Source organism: Dicentrarchus labrax, unplaced genomic scaffold (genome assembly GCF_905237075.1).
Source record: "Dicentrarchus labrax unplaced genomic scaffold, dlabrax2021, whole genome shotgun sequence".
Taxonomy (NCBI): domain Eukaryota; kingdom Metazoa; phylum Chordata; class Actinopteri; family Moronidae; genus Dicentrarchus; species Dicentrarchus labrax.
Window position 1 is genome coordinate 12,703,410 of NW_026136719.1, and position 24,520 is coordinate 12,727,929.

At 38.6% G+C, this 24,520-nt stretch overlaps 2 protein-coding genes across 6 annotated transcripts in view; one reads left to right on the forward strand and one right to left on the reverse strand.

Annotated features, from left to right (window-relative positions):
• Positions 1-436: 436 nt before the first annotated feature.
• Positions 437-12,161, reverse strand: tdrd3 (tudor domain containing 3). Of its 2 annotated transcripts, none has more exons than XR_007880793.1 (14): positions 11,948-12,161; positions 10,926-11,010; positions 9,328-9,393; positions 8,493-8,653; positions 7,230-7,371; positions 7,002-7,073; positions 5,516-5,665; positions 5,040-5,192; positions 4,179-4,356; positions 3,250-3,375; positions 1,824-2,785; positions 1,181-1,306; positions 856-1,023; positions 437-685 (listed from the first exon to the last, which is right to left on the reverse strand). XR_007880793.1 is itself a non-coding variant. In XM_051378264.1 (14 exons), the coding sequence occupies exons 1-13, from the start codon at positions 11,983-11,985 to the stop codon at positions 873-875; spliced, it is 2,376 nt and encodes a 791-aa protein (XP_051234224.1). In that variant the 5' UTR covers positions 11,986-12,161; the 3' UTR covers positions 437-685; positions 856-872. The 2 variants fall into 2 exon arrangements, 1 of the variants encoding a protein (XP_051234224.1); XM_051378264.1 differs by having other exon boundaries at positions 856-989.
• A 4,206-nt stretch (positions 12,162-16,367) lies between these two features.
• LOC127351086 (protein diaphanous homolog 3-like) overlaps positions 16,368-24,520 on the forward strand; it is a 154,225-nt gene continuing 146,072 nt past the window's right edge. For 2 of the 4 annotated variants that reach the window (XM_051378256.1, XM_051378259.1), the window contains exons 1-4: positions 16,368-17,000; positions 21,842-21,874; positions 22,284-22,466; positions 22,690-22,794. In XM_051378256.1, the coding sequence (XP_051234216.1) occupies positions 16,878-17,000; positions 21,842-21,874; positions 22,284-22,466; positions 22,690-22,794 (444 nt within the window). In that variant the 5' untranslated portion in view covers positions 16,368-16,877. The remainder of the gene's footprint in view (positions 17,001-21,841; positions 21,875-22,283; positions 22,467-22,689; positions 22,795-24,520) is intronic. The other 2 variants (XM_051378258.1, XM_051378257.1) reach the window with 2 other exon arrangements.

Genomic DNA, 24,520 nt, shown 5'->3' on the forward strand with positions numbered 1-24,520 from the left:
GTGGACATTATTTCTTGATGTGTAAAACTTGTCTCTTGCACAGCCCGGGTCCATAAACAGCCAGCTCAGTGGTGTGTGTGCAATGCTCGACGAGCTAGGTACAGTCCCTTTTGTATTGTGCAAAATGATATCTCTGCAATGTAACCGTCTCTATTACAGGGGGAAGAGATTGTCTTACCCTTTGGATTTGCTTCACAGAACACAACAAATGAGCTTGAGCTACTTGCTATAGACTTGTAGTGTGTATGCCTAAGAGGAGAAATGAGATGTATGCTATAAGACTTGAAGTAAAAATAACTGCTAATTATAAATACTGTCATGAGACAATAAAAGCAAGGACCCCTGAGAGGTTTCTATTTCTGCCCTGAGGATTTAGAATTTTGTTTTTCATTTTATCAATAAAAATAAAACACATTAAAACAACAAATCCACTACATACTATAATAACTGTTTATTTTAATGCATCCATTAAACAAATCTTCACAACATATACAGTAGATATGTCCTTAACAAAATCAACAGGTGCTCATGTCAGTTTTTTTATTTTTATTTTTGCATGGTGTCCAAGCCCTTTGAAAAGTTCTGTATGTCCTGATGATGTGGACACTTAAAAGTTCAGGAAGCACTGTGGATTGTTGCAGAAAGTCACATAATCTTTGTCATGGAAGGATGAGGGACAAGCACGCTGATGGATGGAGAAAAAAAAGGCAATTATTAAATAGTTACAAAATGAACCATGTTTACATTTTTATGGCATCTAGGCACTTTATAAGAATGATCAAGACTCTTACCACGATGAAAAGAGCAATGTTATAATTGAATGTTCCATTTAAAAAAAATGTCCTAGTTATTTACCTGTAAACACAGACACATCAATCTCGCGCCCTGGGTGGCTGGTAATACTGCTGTGTTGGTCTTGTGCGTCTAGGCTGTCCATCTCCCCCACGGCGAAACTCTAGTGAACTGTCGTAGTAACCATCATCTTCCTCCTGCCATTGTACATTTGACATGGTTGTGATGTTACTGTGGGTAATCAGATTAGACGTCATTCACATTTCATCAACTTTCTCCACCCACTTGAATACACTTTAATTAGTTGCTTCTGCTTAGTATTAACCAACACAAGTCTGATCTTCATTTTGATTTTGATATATTATTAATATATTGTCTTTCTCCTTACCAACACATCAGCAGGAACAGGTTTGATGTTATGCAGCAGGACCTCTTCGCAGTTTCCATAATCACTAAATACAACCACAGCCGTGGAGCCTGATGGATGCACAGCATCTATTCTGGCATGGTAGAACTTCACGCACGCACACGCACACGCACACGCACACACACACACACACACACACACACCCGAAATAGAAATCTAATTATTTTAATACAAACATTTGCACATGTCAAGGCAAAGACAAATTTATATCAATTAAATACAACATGACAAACAAATCTAACACACTGTCAACACTGTGACTGAGAGAAAATGTGTCACAATTGCACTAATTATTCTTTGATGTCATTTAACATAACTGTCAAACAAGATCTCAGACAAAAAAAACTAAACAGATTTGACATTTCTAGAATCCCACAAAGCCTGTCAGTGAATTGTCATTGTAACAAATTCAGATAATTCGAATGTTTTACCAAATTTGGGTCTCAGTTGTCAAATTTGTAGTAGTTATTGTGGACAGTTTACACATTATGAGAACATTTGTATGTATGTAATTGGGTTTTATCTCAGTGTACTTTAAATTTAATGTAAACATATTTCAGCAATTATCAGCTATTACTGTGTTACCAATCCAGGAATGACATACCTTGCTGTCCTCCCAGTACAGTGCCAGGCACTGGTCTCCAGGTTTCCAAGGGCGCTCCACAATGTGACTTTTCTCTGACCCACGAGGACCTTGACCTTGACCTTGACCTTTGCCTTGTCCTGACCTTCTTTTAGATCCTGGGTTATTAGGAGCATTTTTCTTGGGGGGCAACTCCTTGGGAGGAAATGAGGAAGTTGGTGGCTTGATTGGCCCAGTTCTTTTGTGTTCCATATCCCCATTTTGGAAATGAGAAGGATCGCCTGTCATGATTTGGCAATCCCGTGATAACCCTGCTTCTTGGGACGGCCCCGAGCTTCCTCCCCTCAAGTTAAAGTTTGGTGGCCCGCTATCCCTTTGTCGGTCAAGGTGGTCGGAGTGTGGCCGGTCAGCCTTTCCCATCCTCCTGCTGTTGTTAGGCTCTTCAGTTCTGTCTGTGCGTTTATTACTTCCTCTTCCATCTACCTCACTGCCTGCGAAATTGGTCTGTTTGGATGTGGGCGCAGTGTCTTTCCCCCCTCTCCTGTGAGATGGTCCAGTCATGTTCCCACCACCATCGCCATTTCTGGATCGTTGGTGGTAGGATCCACCAAACTCCATCTGCTGCTGAGGTTCTTTCGAACGTGTAAAAGTAGTCGTGAAGGATGAAGGAAAAATCTGCTCATCCCGCATCTCTCTCCTGTCATTTTGCAGTCTGTCTGATGTGCCTCGTGACCATCTCTCCTGTCCCTTCCACTGCTGGGCTTGAGCTGATGTTTGGGGGGTGGTACAGTTAGAGAGAGGCTCCTGGCCGGGTTTGGGAAAATCAGTGTCCCTGTGAAACCGAGGTGGTCTGTCATTCCTTTGTTGCCTATGCTCATTATGCGAGGAGAACTTTGTCTGAGATGTGTCTTTGGAGTAATAGTCGGAGTTGGAGAAATTCCCTTTACTCTCATGATGTCTCTGTGGTGCCTGGTTCTTAGACTCTGAGAAAAGAAAACAAAAAAGAGCGATGAAATCAGAAAATTAATGACTGCTAAAAACCCTCATCAAAAGCACAAAGGGAACAATAGTAAATAAATGATAATTATAGAAGCACAAAAACCATATCATCATTGGTCAAACACAATCAAATATCAAAATATATAGCATATAAAAAGTTTGATCATGCCCACTTTTAAGTATAGCCCAGTGCTGAATTTCTGTACACCAGCACTGATTTCAGGCATTTAGAGGACATGTCTGATTACCCTCAGCTTACAAAAGCCATCTGTCTGAATCCAATCATTACTCTGTCAATGTTACATGGTACTATAATTAATTAGTACATTCTTACCAAATAACTGGTATACAAACCCATATTTAAAACCATAAAATGTGTTTCATCATAAACTAAATCAAGTAAAAGTTTAAAAGCATTATGATTATGGATCTTAAGAGATGTACCCACCATCAATGGAAAAAACTCCCATCTTGGATTCCAGAAAGTCAAACAGAGTGCTTGGTCCAGATGGCCTTCCCCCTGCTCCCTCCTCCTCATCTTCATTTCTGGACCTGCCTCTTCCTCTTCCCCTGGCTGAGAAAAACCCCAAAAATGAGAGTATGTAGATCCAATTTTAAACAGTCTGATCAATAAAACTGGATGTTTGTATGTGTACACCTTCTAGCCCTGGGTGTCTAAAGTAGGTGTAACAAATCTCTCTGTGTCTGGGAGTGTCTGGGAGTGTGTGTGTGTGTGTGTGTGTGTCATGCTGAACACAACTCAATCAGGTATTTTACTTTTGCTCAGTATGAGGAGTAATATAGGGACATATACAGACTGCTTAAAGATTACAAGAATCTGAAAAGGTTAATGTCACAAAGGATCCATGTATAAAACAGCAATAAACCCCTTTAAAAACAGTCACTTCTCACATTGGTTGTACAAGCTTATGGAAAGGGGAAAAAAACAACAAAAAAGCAGCAGGCAGTTCAATGTGATGGAACAAGTTCCAAGTTGCTGCAAGTTGATTTTCAGCACTGAAACAAATACAAAACAATGACTGCAGGTAAAATAGAACATCCATCTGACACCTTAAGGTGTGTTTGGGAAAATAGTTGGAAGTAAAGTGTGTATGCAATTTGTGTTAAATGGACTAAAACAAGCAAAACTGCCACTGTGGACCTTTAACTAGGCTGTAGGTGCTTTTCAATGCATTCATAGGCCCTCCACATCACTCTCCCAATCTCACTCTTGCTCTGTTGAAACAAGAAGTGTTTCAGGCTATGTGGCATTTTTTCAAGCCAAAGTTGGCAGCAGGCATATGTTTATGTATGTGTGTGTGTGTGTGTGTGTGTGTGTGTGTGTGTGTGTGTGTGTGTGTGTGTGTGTGTATGAACCTCTGGGTGGGGGCTTGTTACATTCAGCTACCACCGGCCCAGGTCTGCTACCAGAAGATCCAGTCAGTAGGCAGTTTAAAGCCACTTCAAGGTTGTTGTTATTATCCATTAGAGCCTGCCGAGCAGCCTCTCTGTTAAAGCCCATCTCCATGATGTCTCGTAGAGCACGCTCATCCACCTACACACAGGACATAATGAAAGAAGGAACAAAGGGAAGATTATACAAAGAATGTATAAAATGTACAGGGAGAGGTGGTAAAGACATGTGGATGGATAATAGGTGTTTCGTAATATTAGACACAGAGGTAACGTTCGATTTAACTGAGAAAGACTAATTGGATGAACATAAGAGAAAGAAAAAAAAGAAGAAGAACACAAAGACCATCCCCTCCTTTTAAGTGGACCAGATATGGGTATCACTTTGAGCTTTGTTTTAGGTTGGATTAGTGGAATTCAATTTCCAAACAATCAAACACATTCTTAATCCAAACACTATAATATCCTTTTCCATCCCATTTAAATGTTCAGGCCAAAGCTGACTGAATTCTGCTTAAAAAACTGGGGACTCACAACACAAAGCTAGACAAATGGACCACTTGATTGGAAAATGTGACATAGTATCCAATTCATTTAGATTTCCACAATATTATAATCAGTGCCTCATCCGGTCTTTGAGCCATGAAATAAGACAAGACCAAAGAAACCAAAGAAGAAAGCAGAACAAGTTCCAACCTTTAAATTGCTTTTCTTACAGTGAATGGATGCTTCAGTAATGCGAGGCCAAATCATTGCTACACAGGTGGATTTCATAACCAACTTATATTAAAACAGACCCGGTTTGGACCAAGTTTGTCTTCTCACCAGCTCTCGATAGTTTCCATCTTGTCTGCTGTCAGTTCTTTCGACCCGGTCTTCTCGTCTCCTTTGTTGGTATGAGTCTCGGCCCCGGGAAGAGGAAGCAGCACTGGATAAATTACTGCCTGCATTCCCTCCACCACCGAACGTTCGCGGACCCTAACAAGTAATAGAACATGAAGATCAATAGAGCTGCAGGGTTGGACAAAATAATAAGGCCAATACATGAAACAGAACTTTGTAGTTGACAATATAGTTATGATTTTTAATTTGAAGATTCTACTTGCAATCAAGGCTAAGATGAATGTCAATAAGGGGCGTGTATTTTTAAATGGAGCCCAAAAGAAATACTCGATGACAGCAAAATAAGGTGGCAGGTGGAAAATTATAAGTCTATCCAGGATATTATAATAATTATGTAGTATAACAGATTGAGTCTATCATACACAATATATTGTGAGACAAAGTTAATAAATACATACCTCTTTGGTCTTGGCCACCTCAGCAATAGCTGCTATGCGCTGCTTTTCAAACTCATCATTCTCATCCGGACTTTTGACCACGTTGTGAGTCTGGAGGGTCTTCCTCTGGTCTAGGTCTCTGCTGTCTACTTCATCTTTCCTTGCACACTTCTACAAAGGACAAATAGTGTGTAAGTGAGTATGAACATGTTCTCAAAGATCCTCCTTGGTAACGTACAGGTCCTTACGGAAAATAATGAATGCATTTTGTGGAATTAACATTAGAACTATAATGAAGTCACATGCAGTGTTTAAGTTACTCTCGAAGTTTTTGTGGTAGCAACCAAAAGCATCCCAGATTGGTGCTTTGGGAGGAATGCAGCTGTTTCATGACTGTAAGAAGTGATGATTCAGTCAGAGAAATCACTGACTTGGCCTTTACTTATGAGTAGGTTAAGCAACTTTGTGTTGCATTGGTAGGGCCGATTATAAAGCCAGAGCTTAATTATCTGAAGAGAAGGAAAGTGGGTAGAATGATAGGCCCATTATGACTCGGTATTCTGTCTGTGAGAGACATCGGATTACTGCAGATCATTAATCCTGCTTGTCTACACCAAACAATTTTTGAATTATTTGTTTCAGTCATGATTGTACAAGTTATCTGTCAGAAAACCCACAGCAGCTGCCTTTGGTTGCAGATTTGTGGCGCTGTATTCAGAATGTGCTGCTTTGCACCAATTAGACAATAGTATGATTTTCAGGAGAAGTCCTTTCTTTATTTGTTGAGCTCTTGTTGTCATGGGTCACTGTGACTGACACCGTTTAAGAGTAATGAGACCAGTGTGGTCTGGCTGAGAGTGAAATCTATTAATAACCACACCCTCCGATCTATATTCCACCTCACCAAGTCCTTTTGCACTTTGTGCTCTAACATCATGCTTGTGATAGGGCTCATTATCCTAATTACTCATGGTGGTACCTAGTTGTGCAGATAGTTTGGGTTTTACTTGAAGACGCTTGCTTATCGCGTTTGAAACATTTAAACTCCCCTTTTCTACCAATTACTACACTGCACACTTACACCACGTATATTTTTGGAAGGAGAAAACTGTCATTGCACTGTTTACAATATGTGTGGTAGGACAACAAAGCAGAATTAAAATTCAGGCAAGTGTTTTAAAGATTCATGAAGACCCTCACAAGTGGTTCAAAAAGATCAGAGAGAATATTGCTAAAAAAGGGACATCAAGGCCCACTCGTGGAGCCAGGCCTGGGTCTTACATTTGTGAGGTTATTGTTATTCAACAGTACCTCTGACTTATAAGTATGTATTAAATCACTACTGAAATCTTGTTTGTTATACCACTGCATTTTCCTGATTTCGTTATTTTTGTTAGTTTGCCATTTTATATTCCTGTTTCAAGTTTTTTTTTTTTTTCCTGGTGTTTAAAGCACTGTGTAACTTTATTTTGAAGTACACTACTATAATTATTATTATTATCCTCACCTGACCAAATGGCACAAAGGGAGGAGGTCCACCTTCTGCACCAATGTTACTCCTGCTGTGTTTGGCCAGACTCTGCAGGTTGAATGGTAAAGGGAGATCATTCTTAAAAACTACAAAAAAAAATGCAAAGAGTAATGGCAGAATGCAGATTTTAAATAATTACCAACATATGAGTTACATATTTTTCAGCAAAAGTAGCTGAGCCATCATTGCACAATTGGCCCTCACCCTTTGTAGTTCCCATTTCTCCACCATGTGATCAACCTCTCCTCCAAGGACAGAGATTTTTGAGTCATCAAGCAGCAAAAGACCATTCTTAACCTGGACTGTACCAAGCAGCTTTACCTTTGTTCCAGGCGGTGTATTAAGACTGAAAAACAGAAACAACAACAAAAAAGAAAAATGTATGTAAAGAAGGATGCTTTATATACATTGTTTAATCGACTGTTAAATGTTTAACACATTCAAAGGTTTAAGATACTAGAACTGCACATCCCAAGCCCCACAACCTATTGCCTTACCCATACCACTTTATAAATGACATGGAGCAGTGCCAGGGGATGGGTGGCGAGGCTAGGAGAGACTATTAATAATCCCAGCTGCTCACCCATCCTCATGGTAAATTAAAAGTCCCTCTATCTCATCAAGCCTGATAAGGCCTCTGCCTCTCTCATTAAGAAAGCACAGGGACTTAGAGGGATTTCCAGCTACTGATGCCGGATGCCAAGGCAACAATTAGGGATTTTACTCCAAACCTCTGGGATAGATGCTGTTCTCATGATATGCAGAATCGAGGCATTCTCTATCCTTGATTCAATCACATACACACAATCCTACAAATACACTATTTACCCTGTGATCAATGTTGCTGCCTAACGTTGTCATCCTTCTATGTCCCTGTATCACACACTGAAAAGTCCTGTAATCCATCTCATCCTTCTTCCACTCACTTATGGCCTCACGCACGCTAAAGCGGACACTTTCATAAGAAACACTAACCACCGCTGTTGGTAGCCAGTGTGTGTGTGCCGCTCATAAAGAGGGGATTTGTTCTGTTCTCTCCTCTCTTCCCATCAGGAAGTCAAGGCCCACATTCTGGCCACTCCACCTGTACAGACTGGCTAGTCACCATGGCAGCAGTCACCAAGGCCACCGTTGCTGGGATGGAAATGTAATTAAGGCTGGGAATTGTTAGATAGCTGCCACCATGCGGAAATTACAGATAAAGGGAAAATCAAGGCATTTGGTGGGGTGAGAGTGTTGACAAAGAGGTGAAGGAGAACGGTGCGTACAGAATCGTACTCATTTGCTTTGAATATATGAGGTCGTAATGACAACCTGTTTCACATTTTTTACTATAATTTATTTTTAAACCAAGACAATTTATGGTATTTTTACCAGCAGTACACAGTGACATTTACTTCCCATTTGCAATAAACCTAATTTTATTACTAAAATACAACCAAACTGTAGCATAGCAACTATAGGTACCTGATCTTAGACAGGTGTTTAAACTCCAATCCAACACAGGTGGTATGTCCATCTGTCATTTGTAGCCGCAGCATTCGTGGCGCGCCCTGGGACTCCTCATGGTCTTTAGGAGCTGAGACGTTCCTCACCTTCTGCAGCTGGAGAACACATGGGCCGTCCAACTGGCCATGTGCAAGAGACAACAAAAGAATTATGGCTTAAAGGGTAAATCAGCAGCATGTGGGGGAGGACAGCAACAGTGAAATACAAGCAAGTATTTACCGATGGTTAAACAAGAACTCTTTCCATTCAGTGTACCAGTATCAGGCTGGGTTTACTTATTCCTCCAAACTACTTCTTTGCTTACCTTCTATGCTCTCAAACAATGATTTTTATTTCCGCGAAAAGAAATGTGTAACGTGTGATTGCAATATACAAGCAATACTACAATCTGTATGTTGTGTAATGTATAGATGCTCAGATGGCATTCTGTCTCTTATACAGTGTACAAGGCAGGGTGTATGACCAGGGTGATATGAGTGTGCATCTTGTTCCGAGCATGAAGTGAGCACGGCTTAAGCTCACACAGAATTACAGGTTTTAATCCTCTGACACTATTTGGAAAAAAAAAATTCTTTCCAGTTGCTCAACTTCAGTTTCACAGGTGAAGAGGCAGTTCTCTGATCCTTGTTTGTCAGTGTGTTGGGGCCATCTAGTGGCACCCATGAGAACTACATTCCAGCAGAAAATTGGAACTTTTGGCTGGAAAAAACAGTGACCATAGCAACATCATTTCCCACAAGGTTTCATAAATGCAGCATTGAAATGGAAGTATACAAATTTCAGCACCACTCACCTTCTCAGTTCTTCCACTATTGATATCAGACGGTAGAAATTTTCTCCCAATAGGCCTAAGATCACTCTGCAAAAGAGATACTGCTTAATCAAAAAGAAATCACAAATGTGCAACTCATAATGAAATAAAATAATGCAATAGAGTTTGCATTTAATATATTGTTAATGACTGTACCTTAAAATAAAAATAATTGCCCAATCTAATATTAAGCAAACTTTGCAGTACCATACATTATATATTATGTCATTTTGATTTATGATGATTATTGTGTAGAATCTAACTAAATTAAATTAAGCTTTCATTTATTTCTAACATTTAACACAGTTGTATATTTTCAGACAACCTTACTGGATTTTATATTTTACTAACCAACATAATGACCAGCTTTCTCTATACTACAAACATGTGTCATATTTCTGTTGGCTGCACTAGGACACCGGGTCTGTTACTCATCCTTTTTACAATCCTGTTTTACTGCAGTTGACAATATCTCTAAAGGCAGGTCTTTTATTTCACCAGCAAACCTAAAGAAGGAATTGCTTCTTTATATTGATGTCTCAATAAATGTCTCAAAAAACAATTACTATTATTCTAAAATGCTGCATCAAGACTTCTAACAGGGTGGAGGAAATGGGACTACCACTGTTTTGTTAGCAAAGCAGTGACTACTCACATATCATTTTAGAAATAGCTAAAAGGCTTCACTGATTGTTTTGAAAGCCATACAAGCTCAAACCCAAAGTTACTACATCTTGGTTCAACCAGAGATGCAGTAATAAGACAACGTGAAGTCTGAGATCTTTCGGTAACACTCCAGGCCAAAACTTAAAGGTCAAGCCTCCTGCAGTAAATGCAGCTGCTGTATGTTCTGGACTTGTCTGCGACTACGGGTCAGGTAAGCACTATCCTTGTCTTATTTTCAACCCTGTTCAAAGTCTTACAGAAAAGCATTTCTAGCTCTACGACTGTTTGTGGTTCTTCTTTACTTATGACCTTTCTTGTGTTTATGTATTGTATAAGCTATAGTTATCAATTATCTATATTTATCAATTATCTATCTAAATGTACATACGTATCATTCTTATTGTTATTACCATATTATTATTAGCTAGTTATAATGTCTCCATTATATGTTGTCTCTCTATGTCATGAAAAGTAAGTGATTATTGGCCTCGTGTTCATTTCTGATATCATGTTAGCTTTTAGGCGACGGACTGGATTTAACTGGTTGACCAAAGAGAAAAAAGTAAATAGTTAGATGTGAAGGTGCCAGATGATCTTTAGGACCGGGGCAGGGTCTGCCAATAGTGGGTCATTCAATGAAACTAATTAGCAATATGCTTCTTAATATTGTTGAATTACACTAGTTAGTACAATAACACCCAGTTTAAAAGTGTGTGCCCATCGTTTTGTCGGTTCCATTCGTGTGTGCATGGCAGCTGTGTACATCAGTATACACCTGAAAAGCAATGAAGAACTACACTACATTATAAACATTTCCCACAACAGTTTACAGAGCAAACCCACTGTTGAATACAGCATCTGCATGCTCTGCTGTGTTACGCTGGAAAATATAGATATAAAACTTGCTAACTCACATCAAGTGCAATACGAATAATGTCACTGGGTGTTATTTTCTCAGCAGACCCTTTCAGCTCTGCTATGCCTTCTTCACTGAGGTACCTATGAGATGACAGTCAAGGTGGAAGGTGGAGAGGGAAGATGAAGTTAGCAGAGGTTTCAAGTAGTAGGTGCATGCCTGGCCACAATAATGTTAAAACATTTAAAACATTACATTAATATATTGGTAGACAAGTCTTAAAGCTCTAACACAATTTTAACACACACATTTTAACAATAATAAAACGTTAATATAATATAACATCAATCTGTATCACCATGTGATGTGATTATTTGGGTATTATTAAGGGGTTTGTTTTAGGCCGAAGGAACGGTGATGGGGAGATAAACCCTCAGCATTCAGATTACACCATGTGCCAAAACCAGAATATCAGAAGCATTGTTAAATATCTCTGAACCAAGAAGGCGCATCTATTTCTCTTTCCAACCTGGGCTGAATGAAATTAGCCTGGGAGAAGTACTGAAACACTGCAGTAGGGGCCATCCCATTAACCAAACAACAAGACTGGAACGGGATAAACCATATTAGGATGTTTCGTGGACGAAGGATGGTTACAGTCGGCTCTACAGATAGCTAGATATTGTAAGGTTACGTGCTGCTCGGACGCACTTTCAGAAGTTTTTGAATTTAGCTGAGGTCGGCGCTCTTTGGACAATGCAACGTTACGACCGCTTATCAGATAACGCAAACTGTAGCGTCAACAGTTTGCGTTATCTGAACAGACGCTAAGTGAGCATTAGCTAGCGCAGCTAGCGTCATTCATCCAGCCTTGAGTGTCGCCTCAGACAAACTAATAACTTTGCTATAATCCGCACAACCCAAAGGGGCTAATGTGTAATACTAATGTAACACTTCGGGCTCTCCTAAAACTCCAATGTAACGCTGTAGCTAATGCTTAGTGTTGGGAGCTAACACCAATCTGGCACCTCAGTGAGTTAGCTAAGTTACCCCACTGACGTTAGCTGCTATGCTACCTACCAGCCCTCTTTGGTCAGGAAATCGGACAAATCGGTCATTTTTCGTCCGAACGGTTGATGTGTAAATAACGGCACCAATATGTTTAAAGGTAGCACAGTAGAAGGACGACTATCTGTTCCTGTAACACATATTATCCTCCTAACGATGATAAGGCTCGCTAATGTGAGTAGTGAACGACTCTACGTAACCTACGTCACCGACCGAGACGCGCTCTACAAGTACGGAGCGCCGCGAGGGTCAAATGGATTTCAAATTCCGCTTTGTTATTCTCTCGTTAAGATGTTTCAGTGGGAATTGCTGTTAGACATCCAGTGAAAGAGGATTATCTTTTCTTATTAGATGAATTTCTGAACTCATCAATAGTCAATAGTCATCATATTGTGAGGACTAGTCGATTAATTCGTCTTGGTGTTCACCCCCAGTTGTTGGGCTCAGTAGGGATAAACCAACCACAGTCCAAATCTGGCCACAAAGTTATTTGGCTCCAAAACGAGATTAAAGTCCATCTGTTTTTGGGGTGCACAAAAATGTTTACCCAGGTTTCAGAAATAAGCTGATGCCCTTTGGATTCCTGAACTACAATCCCCTGTATCAAAATAACAAGAGTAAAACAGTAGTGTATATGCCATGTTCTATATAATTATGGGTAAATTGTATGAATTGAAAAAACGATATCAGAACGTTAATGTGGGACTTAGCTGAGTGTTTATGAACAGTACATATTGTCTTGATTCAATAATGAAGCTTAACTAATACATTGGGGGAGACTGTAGAAGGAAACATGATTACATTTGTGCAGAATCTGTAAGCAGTTATAATATTTAAATGATTCTTCATTCTTCTGTGTCTACCGAGAGTTTCACCATGCCTTAATATGTAAGCCTGTGTGTGTCTGCAAAGCTGTTCAGTCAAATTCTTCTGGTTTTCTTTTTTTTTTTTTTTTTTGGGTTGTGGAACAAGAAAATGTAGATGGAATTTAATTACCACTTAAATTTATAAATTTCAACCAAGTTCAATGTGATCCATTCTTGGAGCAAAATTTTAGGCCACACATTTTGGAATAGTGAGCCCAAGTGGGACCTAATGATGACTGGTCACAGCAAGCCAGGCCATTCCTAAGTGGACATGTTGGTCTGGGAAGCTGTTACAGAAATTTCATTGTGGTGAGAAAAAATAGTTTAGGCAGGTCACTTTACCTCTGTTTTGTAATGGAAAATGTGCTGGTTAGACTGTACAGAGTAAATGAACAATCGAGTATTTAAGAGCAAAATATTGTCTTCCTCTCTTCTCTCGATGTCTTCATGATGGCAGTTAGGTGCTTGGCAAGTAGCACAGTGAGTATTTATTTTATGCCGGAGACAGCTGGATACTTTAATGAGCGAGGTTCAGAGTCAACCATACAGTAAATGTGTCCAAGCAAATACCTAGCAGAGGCTAGGAAACAATGTGTACTGTTGAGTTGAGTGTTAGAGGGTCACCTCTTGTGGTGCTTGGCCTTACAGATAGTTAAGGATTTATGTGTCCAGATTTTAGATATCTGTCTCTGAGAGGTTTTCTGCCACTTAACAGTGCTTGTATTTAGTTTTTTTCAGAAACAATGTCCTGTTCTTAAGGACAAATGATGGACCTCGACGTGAGATTTATGAGCTCATAGGGTCCAATATGACATTATTATTTCATTAGTTAGGTGAAATGGTTTAGCAAAATATGTATGAAGTTGATGGCACACAACTAGTCTATCCCAAATTGTGATTTTATTGATGTATACACTGAATCAATGTGATTTAAATATTTTATTAATGTATTATAATGGTTCTGGTAATGGAAACAATTGCATGTTCATAACAGTGATTTGCATTATTTTTAATTTTGGAAAGCATTATCATACATCCATTTCAATAGTAATGTATTTTTAAAACACTGTATAGAATTTGTGAAGGACAGATGACTTTGTATAATAGTATATGGTTTAGTTATCAGAGAAACGAAACCAAACATTTTGTCGCAGTGATACCATTTTAATTGCAACCTCAAGATGGCAGTATATGCACACAGAAATGTTCTTCTCAAGCTTTAAAGTAGTTTTTACTCAGAAGCCCCACCAATAGAAACTGAGCTTCATTATATGGATAACATGTCCTTCACTGAGTCAGAGCCTACATTTATTTCTCTCCCTCTTGTCTCATAGCCTATAGCTAAATGGAAATATTCTGAAGTCAAGATTTTTTTCCCTCAAAGGATTGTTCAGATATGAAATAGACAGTATTAACATTGTATCATTACATTTATTACAAGTTTGATATATTTTTAACATCAACTATACACCATATTAGAAATAAAAACCAAAACATTCAAACTCCCTTACATGAATTTTCTGTATGAGGGTTGTTTTTTTCAGTGGCAGAGATCAATGTCATTATATCAATACAAGAAGAAATTGATTTGTATTCTCTGGTCTTTTTTGGGTTTTGATTGTATATCCCTGTGGCAATTCTTTGACCGATTTGCAAGGTCTCTCACTGACTGAGAGGATTAGCAAGGCACAAGGTATAAGGCTTGTGTATGGTCTAAATGAAGAGTGTGAACAGAGTGCTGGCAGTCATGCAGATAGCCTTTCAGGGACTCAGGGAATGAAGGTCTTTAATATAACCTGATTTCAAGAGGTTAAATTCAAAAAAAGTTAAATTTCCTTTCATAGCTGAAGGTTTCATACAATACTCATATTTGATTTAAGTTTTTCCTTGACAAAAAAAAACATATATACTTTTTCAATACAAAATGTGCATGCTGAACTGGCTTTCAGCAATTCACATATAAACTAAGCTGTAAGATTGATGGTTGACACATAATAGTTAAACAAATTACATGAGCTAACGGGCTGCTGACATCTTTTTTTGGCTAGTATGTTCTTTCAGAAAACAATCATTCAAGCCACTTGTTAAATTTGTAACTGTCAATAAGTTACATGTCTAATTAGCATTTGCGTCCAATGCTGAGGTTTTAGAAGGGATTAGTATGATCCCTGCTGTCTGGAAGTACAAAGGGAGTGCAAAGGTTAATACTACTTTTTATCCTATTGCCATCATTAGGTTACATAAATGTATTGTCCTCAAGAGGAAAGTTTCGCATAATCACGAATAACTGCTGAACAACATCAACCATAGAATGGCTTACCTGGCGTCTACCAAAAGCAATCACGAATATAATATTGTTCACTGCCAATATTCATGGGTTTCCAGGGCACCAATTTTTCATAGTGGTTGGCTTTACATCGAATTGGAGAACTCTCTGATACTGTATGTCTTGAGGGAGCAAATCATGTTTTGAGCATGTGAGAAGGATCTCAAAAGAGTTTCTGTTTGTTGCATCACATCAGCTCATTGCTGTTTGCATCAGACGAGGTATTTGGGATTTTACTGTAGCTTTAGGCTTACTTTTAAATTGCCAAACAAAGCAGAAAACCAACAGTGTAAAGCATTTTCCGTATAACAACCTGATTTTAAAAAAGGCAGCGTCAACTTATGTTCCACCCCAAGCTTTCCCATGAAAGCCAATAAAGTAAAGGGCTTGTTGGGTCCTTGAAATGTGACAGGATAGGATGGTGAGAAGGCCAAAGCATTTTATTTTTCTAAAATATACAGAAAATGCCAACTAGTCAGTGATATTGCTGTGGTAACTTGACCCACACACAGATGTTCTTCTCATCTGTGTTGTGCAATTTCAAAAGACTAAAACTGTGCATAATAGTAGGTCTATTATGAGTCAAAGAAAATTGATTGAACCTCTCAGGGAAATGTATGTTTTGTTGCAAAACACATGCTACACTAAAACAAAGTTTCCACAACCCAAAAATATTTGAATCCTTTTTAGGTGTGGGTTGACCTTTACAGTGGTGCATATTGTAGTGTTGTTGGATACCTTGGTGCCTTGTTGTAAACCTTCTACAGAAGACTTCTCAATAACTTTATTACTATTACTGTACTTTGAAGTAAACGTTTGTTTGTGGCAGCTTGCATGGTTGGCATTTTGTATTCAATAAAATGTGCCTTGTGGGTTAATCTATATGGTTAAATTGTTAAAGGTGCAATTGTATAACTTATATAACGTGTATGACTGTATAAAGCATGACATGAATGTCTGCAGACAAACTGCTAACCAATCCCACTTCTCATACATATGAAGGCAAAGAATACTAGCCAATCAGAAGCAGAGTAGGGCGGGTCATAAGGGATAAAACAACTGGCTCATGGGGGAGAGCCATGAAGTAAGGCTGATTGACAGCTCACCAGGGCCAATCAAATGCACTTTCAACTGTAAACAGAGAGGGCTGTTACCATTGACAGTATATATAACCAATGAGGAGTCCATGTCTGTGGCTGAGTGGATGTTATTGGTTAGATTAAACACGCGGAGCTGACATCCTCATTGCGCGGGTCTGTCAAAAAAAAATCTGCCACATAAATTTATCCAGGAAACGCTCCGGCTACTGCCTGTAATGGTTATATAGCTTTAAATTAATATCCGCGTAACATTTGTCAATGGGGAAAACCTTTACGTTGAATGCAGTATTCCTTGTGTTAGCGGAAACTAAAGAGTTAGGTTACGTGACTCCATAAATTGGATTAGCGCTAAGTAAAGCCATCGGTGAATGATAGTTTAGCACACTGGCTAGCTAGCTAACTTGACGGTTGGGAGTGAAGACAGCAAAATATAGGTATGGACATGGAAACTGGTCGGCTGTAATTTGCACGTACCTAGTTAACTAGCATTAGCCGTCGGGACAATTCAAGACACGAATGGTAATGTAGACAGTTTCGCGTGTGTTCGTCCTTCACCATTTTAGGGTGTGTGCTCACATTATATACATTACAAGGTTAACGTATTTAACCTAGTAGCTACCACCTCGCGTAGAAGTCACTAGGTTAACAACATGGATAGCTATAGTCAGCGGCTTGAATCTACAACCGGACGAGACAGCAAATCTCAAAAGAAGAAGGGCTCTTCACACCACAGCACTTCATGTTACGATGAAGGAGAACGCAAACCAAAGTTTGTAAGTATGGCAGACTAAATGGAGACACTTGTTTTATTGTTGCAGCATGACAGATAAAATATTTGAATTTACTGGTCATTTAATGTTGCCAAATGTGGTCCTCTCAGTCGATATATCTCCTATCTCTGATACCCTGGAACTACACACACACACACACACACACACACACACACACACACACACACACACACACATACACACACAGAGGAAAGTGCAACACCCAGAAGAAAAAAGTGGCTGCAAGAACTTATTCATAAGTGACCTTGGATGAATTTACTCTATTTACAAACACTTATTTTACCAGCCGTCTATTTGATCATTGCTTAGGTAACACAGCTCGAGCAGTACAGTGGTGGAGATGTGTTAGGCCTGTGTTATGTAATAACTTTGCACATTATGTTATGTCTGTTGCTAAAAAAAAACAACCTTTACAGAATCTCTTATAGTTAAGAAAGCCCATCCACAATGCAATCTTTACATGTTTGCATTTTATTTGTGAACAGTGACCTTGACTTTGCTTTGCATGTGGGAAATCAAAAGGCTAAAATTAGCGCAGGGTTTAGCCATTACACTAATCCATGTGCTTCTTACTACTACAACCAACCAGCATTGTGTCTGCCAGGTATTTATCTGCTGCGTTCTTCTGGGAGATATAGTAAAAAGTCACTATTTGGACAAAACATTATTATTCAAAGGGTTCTTATTTAGGGGTCTCAGGGGGACCTTATAGAAGCCTGACTAAAAGTCAGGCTTCTATTAACAACACACACATATACCCCTTTCACACAAGACATTTGTGTATGACACAGATCTACTTAATGCATGCTTAACCGCATTTGACCCCAAGTTAATTCCTTGTTGCCAGCGTTCAGATTCCAGTCTGCAACTGTAGAAAAGGTCTGCTCAGGAATGATTATCCACTCCCACTGATGAGCTGTTGGCAAAATCTCTAACATTTACTATTCCTTATGGAAACTCCTGTACACCTACTAAGATGAGTGTTCAGTGCTGTTTGAAAGCAGGGTTGCAAAGTCAGGTTGGTTAACCTTCGTTAAACCATTCAGATTGACTACCATATTAAGCAATATGAAAGAATCACTTTGGGATCTGTGGTAACTTGTGATGGCCATTTGTCGTTTTTTTTGTCCCTGACAACAGAGTTGGTGCATCCTATGACCGTGTCTGACTGTGCCTTATTGACTGACTGACTGGAATATGGATTTCCACAAAACATCCGCTAATTTAATATCTCTTGACAGATTCAGCAGAAATGCATAAAACCCCATAATAGGAATTTATAAATAGTATTTTAGTAGAGGTGAGGTGAGGCGATTCACAGTTTGCCAAAGACCATCCTAATCCATATATTACATCCCATGTATGACCTAATATGAGCCCTGGGAAAATCTAGTAAGTGGACCTTGTTTGAGATTATTTCGTCAAAATTCTAACCTATTTAAAACCTAATTAATTGTCGCTGAAATACTGCAAGTTCCACACACTCATGGCCTTGATTGTGGCTACTTCAAAATGAAAACAATACACGATTTTACTGTGAAAAGCATAGGAAGTGTTTTTTTCACTAAGAAAAAATACTGAGATTACTTTTCATGCTGTTTACTTACACTTGGCTGAACTTTCTCAAAGTTGTTTTCAGGAGCAAAAAGCAAAGTATCCCTGCTTAAGCTGAACTACACATTTTCACCCAGCCAACAAAGGTGTTTTTGTTCTGGTTCTCCTTTTAATATACTAACCAAAAAGCAGCAAATTGCACTGAGGACATTATGCCTCCCAGAGAGCCTTGAATTTCTAAAAAATGCTCTCCTCACGATTTTGTTCTGTGAACTTCAGAAATACACAACCAAAGAACATCTTGTTACTCTTATTCCTTCTAAAGGATGCATACATGTACCTGTGATGTACAGCTTAGTCTTGACACCTTTAGTCCCTCTCTCTCATCAGATGGTCAGTCTATTCAACATATATCTATTATTATAACAAATGACTGAAAAACATTGTAAATATTTATCATGGTGAACAGCAACTGTCTTTTCAATAGGTGGCAGTGCAATACCACAGTATTTACTGTAATTGGTAGAAAGTAGATTTGCCGTTAAAGGCCACTGTATCTGTGGTGGCTTTTTTTTTAAGAAAGAAATGGAACAGAAGACATTGTAATGCAATATGTTAATGTTCTTCTGAGATACTTTCTGTGATTTATTTATTTATTTATTTTTCCTTTTTAAGTATAGGGTTAAAAAACAGATAGGAAGGACTTCAAAATAAGTTGGTACTTTTTTCTATATGACATATTTCAGTGTTAATGGACAATATTGAACTTTGGTGCTCAAATGAGTAACTGAACGAGTTTATCATAATTGAGAAACTTCTATTAATTTTAAACCATATCAAAAGTTCCAAAAAACAAAAAGGACACCTAAATAAGCCTGAAAGACAGAAAAGAGAAGAAAGAAAATACACTAGTATTCTTAGCTGGATATCTGTCATTTAGAGCTGAAATTTGAAATTGAGGCTGAGGTTATACACGAAATCCTAGTTGGGGGAAAGGGAGCAGTGTCAATAGTTAATGAAATGTATCTTATTAGGATTTACATTGGCTGACAAGTTATTTTTTCACCAAAGCCAATTCATTCTTTTTGTTGTTGAATAATACTAATTATCAATCCACAGATAAGACGAAAAATCATTTTTATGCATTAAAAACGAACTAATAGTGAATGAATTGAAAGGCCTTGGCATATTGTTAAAAGTTTGCTTTTTTAATACCTGTAATTAAGATGGCGCAGCACAATTCGTTGATGAGAGACCTGTGTAGAATTCTGTTTGCCTTGTGATAGGTCCTAAAGAAGTTAAAATGAAATAGAATAAAAAGTGTTTGCACTGTTGTTAATGAAAGGTTTAAAGAATTACTCTTTCAAAATCTGATATCTGTGTATGCTGTCTTGGTTTGAGTTGGGTTTTGGATTCTTTAATTTTTGCTTTTTCCTGACTTCTGTGAAGCATTTCCAACAGGATTGTGCAGTGTTTTACAAATCAGTGTTTTCTGTACAAGTGGTGGGTTACTACTCAGTTAATTGAAAAAGATGTTATCCGAGTTTAATTAAATAAACAGGGTGATTGCAGAAACTAAAATGAATTTACTGACATTTACAAATTACTGCTGTCAGGCCGTCCGGTTTTGCTCATTAAAACAAAGGATTTGCAATAGTGAGATCCTAAAAACAAACTGTTGCTGGTTAACTCACCTTGGGAAAGCCACCTGTGGATTTCTTTGTACAGTGCTTGTTTGGTGCTGTTTAGATGCAACAACAAAACTAAATGAGTATTTGTTTTAGCTTACATAATATGTCCTACGTATTGAAAAAAGCATATACTGGGTCTGCAAACACGCTGCAGTGACATACATAATTGCAGAGACTTGAGAGAAAGACTGCAACAGCTGGGGCAAATGGCTGCTTAGGCACAGGCAGCAAAATGTGCACTTTCATATTCAATAAATTATGAAATTGAAGAAAAGGAACAGGAGCTGGCTAAATGTCTATTCATGTATTGCCAATTTTGTGTTTCATACCATTAATCCTGCAGGGCCTAAACAGGATGACTAAGTCACTGTTGCATTTTATTACACTGTTCACGGTGTCCCTGCGCCAGACTTTGCATTAGCAGGACTGAATAGCAGGGACCTGGATAACAAGTAGGAGTCAAACTGTTGAGGCATACTGTTGAGAGGTTTTTTATCTCTGCAATTTTGCTCTTATACTGTTCAGAAAGTTAGTGTATTCTTAAAAGAAACATGTATCTAAATCCATAAAACTATTTGAAATTTAAGATCACTATTGTTGGGGTTTATCTTAGTTGTGTTCCAAATATATCACCTCAGATGTGGGCATGTGAGGTAAAAGGTGGACAACTCTGTCCAATTAGTTTGACCAATTGTCAAGCTCATCAGTGAAAAGAATTCCTGCTGTAGGGATATGGTGGGTCATTTTATTATGATTCTCTCAGGTCAACTCTGCTTCTTTTCTAGCACTTTTTGAACAAAAAAATTATGTTAATCTTGGAGCACTCGTTAGAGGGATGGCTCATTGACAGACTGACATATTTATTCAATTTTATATTAATTAACTGGTGGGTATTGATTTATTTCTCTGAGGGTCTGTATGGTTTTATGTTGCTTGAGGGAAACTTATGTTAGTTTTTCATTAAGCATTATGTTATTTTTGAAATTTCAGGTAGTCTGTTCATGTGTTGACATTTTATTCCTCACAATGATAATTCCTAGGGCATTTTTGACTCTGTCACACAAGTACATGGCAACTTCCCAAGAAATCTTCAGCAGACAAAACTTGCTCGGCAGGCACTGAGGTAGCTGGTAAGCACAGATAACAACAGGCCAACAACTGATCTCCTTTTCCACTGCACGAGTGGATTCTTTATAATTTGCAGAGAGGGCTTGTTAGAGAAGCACTTTTTAGGCAACACATTTTGTTTAAATGACTAGTGTCGTTGATGTCGAGTAACATGACACTTGGGTTTACACATTTAAAGTTGTGTTTAATAGAGACAAAACAACAGCAACATTTCACTGTCCTTGTCCTTTCAGACTACTCTGTATCTTTCTCTCCTAGTGCTGCAAGAAATGACCACAAATCTTTTAAATTTTTTAAATTTCTCTAATGCAGGCTTAGCAATCAAAGATATCTGTTCATGAATAGTATCACAATAATTTGCTTTAGGTTGCTGTAGGGCAGATCTCTTTTAATAATATTTGGTGCAGTTGCTTTTTGTATCCTGATTTGTTTTTTGTTCCCCACCTATAGCACTTACCCTTTAGAAACATCACAGATGATGTGGTAAGACTTGAGAAATTGGTGTGCTTTCTCTTCTCTTGGTTTTCAATATCTGCAGCATCTAACCTTTCTTTACTAAAAGTCATCTGCTCTGCTTGTTTTGAGTTGGAATGAAATTGGTCTTCATTGCAAGACGTTGGATTAATTCTCATCACAGGGCACATACTGCTTTTCTCACTAACTAATGTCTTTGTTGAGTATGACTATGTGATATTTAGAGCAAATGTGTGCTTTGTCCACACTATTTACACTAATAACATCTTTTTTCTAACTCATTTATAGGCTTATTGTTTTGTGTAATAACCATTTGAATGTGTTTATAATCTAACCTATCTTTTATGTATCTCAACTTGGCACTGCAAATTCTATACTTTAACCTATTTTAATTGTGATTTCTCTGTTGCCTGCACAGCTGGACAGATTCGCCAGTATTCGGATTCCGGGTAGTAAAAAGGAGCGGCCACCCTTATCACATTCTAAACACAATACTAATGATTGGTCCATTTCTTCATCATCCACCTCACATCAGTTTGAGGAGCTTTCATCAAAGATCACCTCAGAAAAAGAGATCTTGGCTCTGTTTGAAAAGATGATGGTATGTTATTTTTGTCATTTTACAATATCATCAAAGTTTCCTTAGAAAAACAATATTGTAGCTTGACATATGAAACTTACATCTGATGCAAAGGCAGCCACAGTGACTAAGAGGTAAAGATGTGAATGAAGATTTTAGAACACAATCTTTTGTGGCTAACTAAAACTGTCTTGTTTTGGCCACAATGACAAATTAATAACTAAATCTCTTTTTTTTTTTTCAGGAGGACATGAACTTGAGTGAGGAAAAAAAGACTCCTTTGAGAGACAAGGACCTCAACACAAAGAGAGAAATGGTCATCCAGTATATTTTTACTGCCTCTAAAACTGTAAGTTGAATTAGTGAACATGTGTATGCTTAACATTTTATAGTTACATGATTTGATTGAATTTAATATGATTAATTGTCATATATTTTTAAGACCGTATAATTTTTCTTGTACTCAGGGGACATATTTTATTATTTGATGCAGACATGGAAAAATTAGTTGATTAATGAATTCGTTTTCAACTATTAGATTAATTGCCAACTATTCTGATAATTAATTAATTCATTATATTTGAGTAATTTTTTAGAAGAAATGATTCTGATTTCAGCTTTTCAAATGTGAATATTTTCTGGTTCATGGCAGTGAACTGAATAGCTTTGGGTTGATGACAAAACAGGCCATTTGAGGACCTGACCTTGGGTTTACCAGAAACATGAACCTGTAAATGTTGAGGACACCAAAGTTATATGTTGAAAATGTAAAGTATGGATCCCGAGCATATAGAAACTGCCGTACGCTAACTTGTATATGTTGGGCAATAAGTGCAATTAGCATAATTAGCATCAGCCGCTTGGCCGATTTGGACAATATTGGAGTGGTTTTGGGTGTTATTAGGGATGCTGAATCCATTTCTGACATTTTCAAAATACAACATTTTTATTTAAATTTCCATTTAACCTGGAAGTGGCCATATTTCAACTCCGGGTGGGCCAATTTTGATAAGTTCTTTGTCGGTTCAAGAGTGATCTGTGTTGCAGACAACAAAATGGCAGGCAGAGCATTACTAGGCAACTCGCCAGATTGTCTAATTTGTGGAAGCTTATTGTCATCTGTTGACGGGAGCGCCGTTCCAAGCTTCTCTTGTCACCCGTAGATGCGATGCGATTTGCAAAGTGGGAACAGCCCAAGCCCTTCTTCTACTGACTCCAACTTGTCAGGGCACAGATTGAGCCTATTGCACAAGGACAACAACCAATACACTGGGTGCAGCCTCAGTTAAGGATTAAGACGCGGGCGGGAGATGAGAGGCCCACGTGGCAGCAGACTTTCATTATTGGGCCGATGGTTGCAGCACAAAGGAAGCTATCAACTGGCTGGCTGTAGCCTCCATGCACAAGCTAAAACTAGCATACACTTACAGAGCTGCAACCACCACATAGAGCCAGCTGCCATCCTGTCGGCAGCAGCCTCCTTGGAGGACAATAGACACAATAAGTACAGAAGATGCCCAAGTGACACTAAGCATGCACTTTTTTGGAACACTTTTTTCTCCTCATTCTGGAGCCTTGGAAAGTAACTTGAACACTTACCAACTGTGTTCAACGTGGATCTCCCACTTAGGAACATTCAGAACCTTTTCATGTGCAGTTTGCTGTTATCATTTCTCTTATGCCATTTCCCTCTTGCACTAATTTGACTGATAAAATACATGCTTCTGAACACATCATAAGTGATGTAACCTGGGTCTTTCAACATCAGACACACTCGCCCAGGTGACCCAGCCATGGTGGATCAGACCACAACTAGGTGGCATTTGCTCCTTCCCATGAACCTCATTTCCTAATCCAGAGACATCTCAAGGCTTTCTCTGCTGCCACTGTGATGTTCTTGATGGCTCTTGTCCTCTCCTTTCCTCTGATGCCCTGTTCTATACAGGCTTTGTAGAGTGATTGCCTTGCAAAACCTCTGCAGCCAACCCCCATGGGCATATACCTTGCCTTCCAGCCCTGTTTCAGACAGTCTACGGCATGGTCAGCTCCATGATAACGATGTTCTTTGTTGCCTC

What these genes read in the sequence shown, in the direction of transcription:
- tdrd3 (XM_051378264.1), bottom strand. Translation starts at nt 11,985, where the DNA reads ATGACCGATTTGTCCGATTTCCTGACCAAAGAGGGCTG. An exon ending in ATAGTGGAAGAACTGAGAAG is followed by an intron (nt 8,654 to 9,327) that starts GTGAGTGGTGCT and finishes GCACATGGCCAG; the next exon opens with TTGGACGGCCCATGTGTTCT. An exon ending in CCTTTGTGCCATTTGGTCAG is followed by an intron (nt 5,666 to 7,001) that starts GTGAGGATAATA and finishes TGTCCTTTGTAG; the next exon opens with AAGTGTGCAAGGAAAGATGA.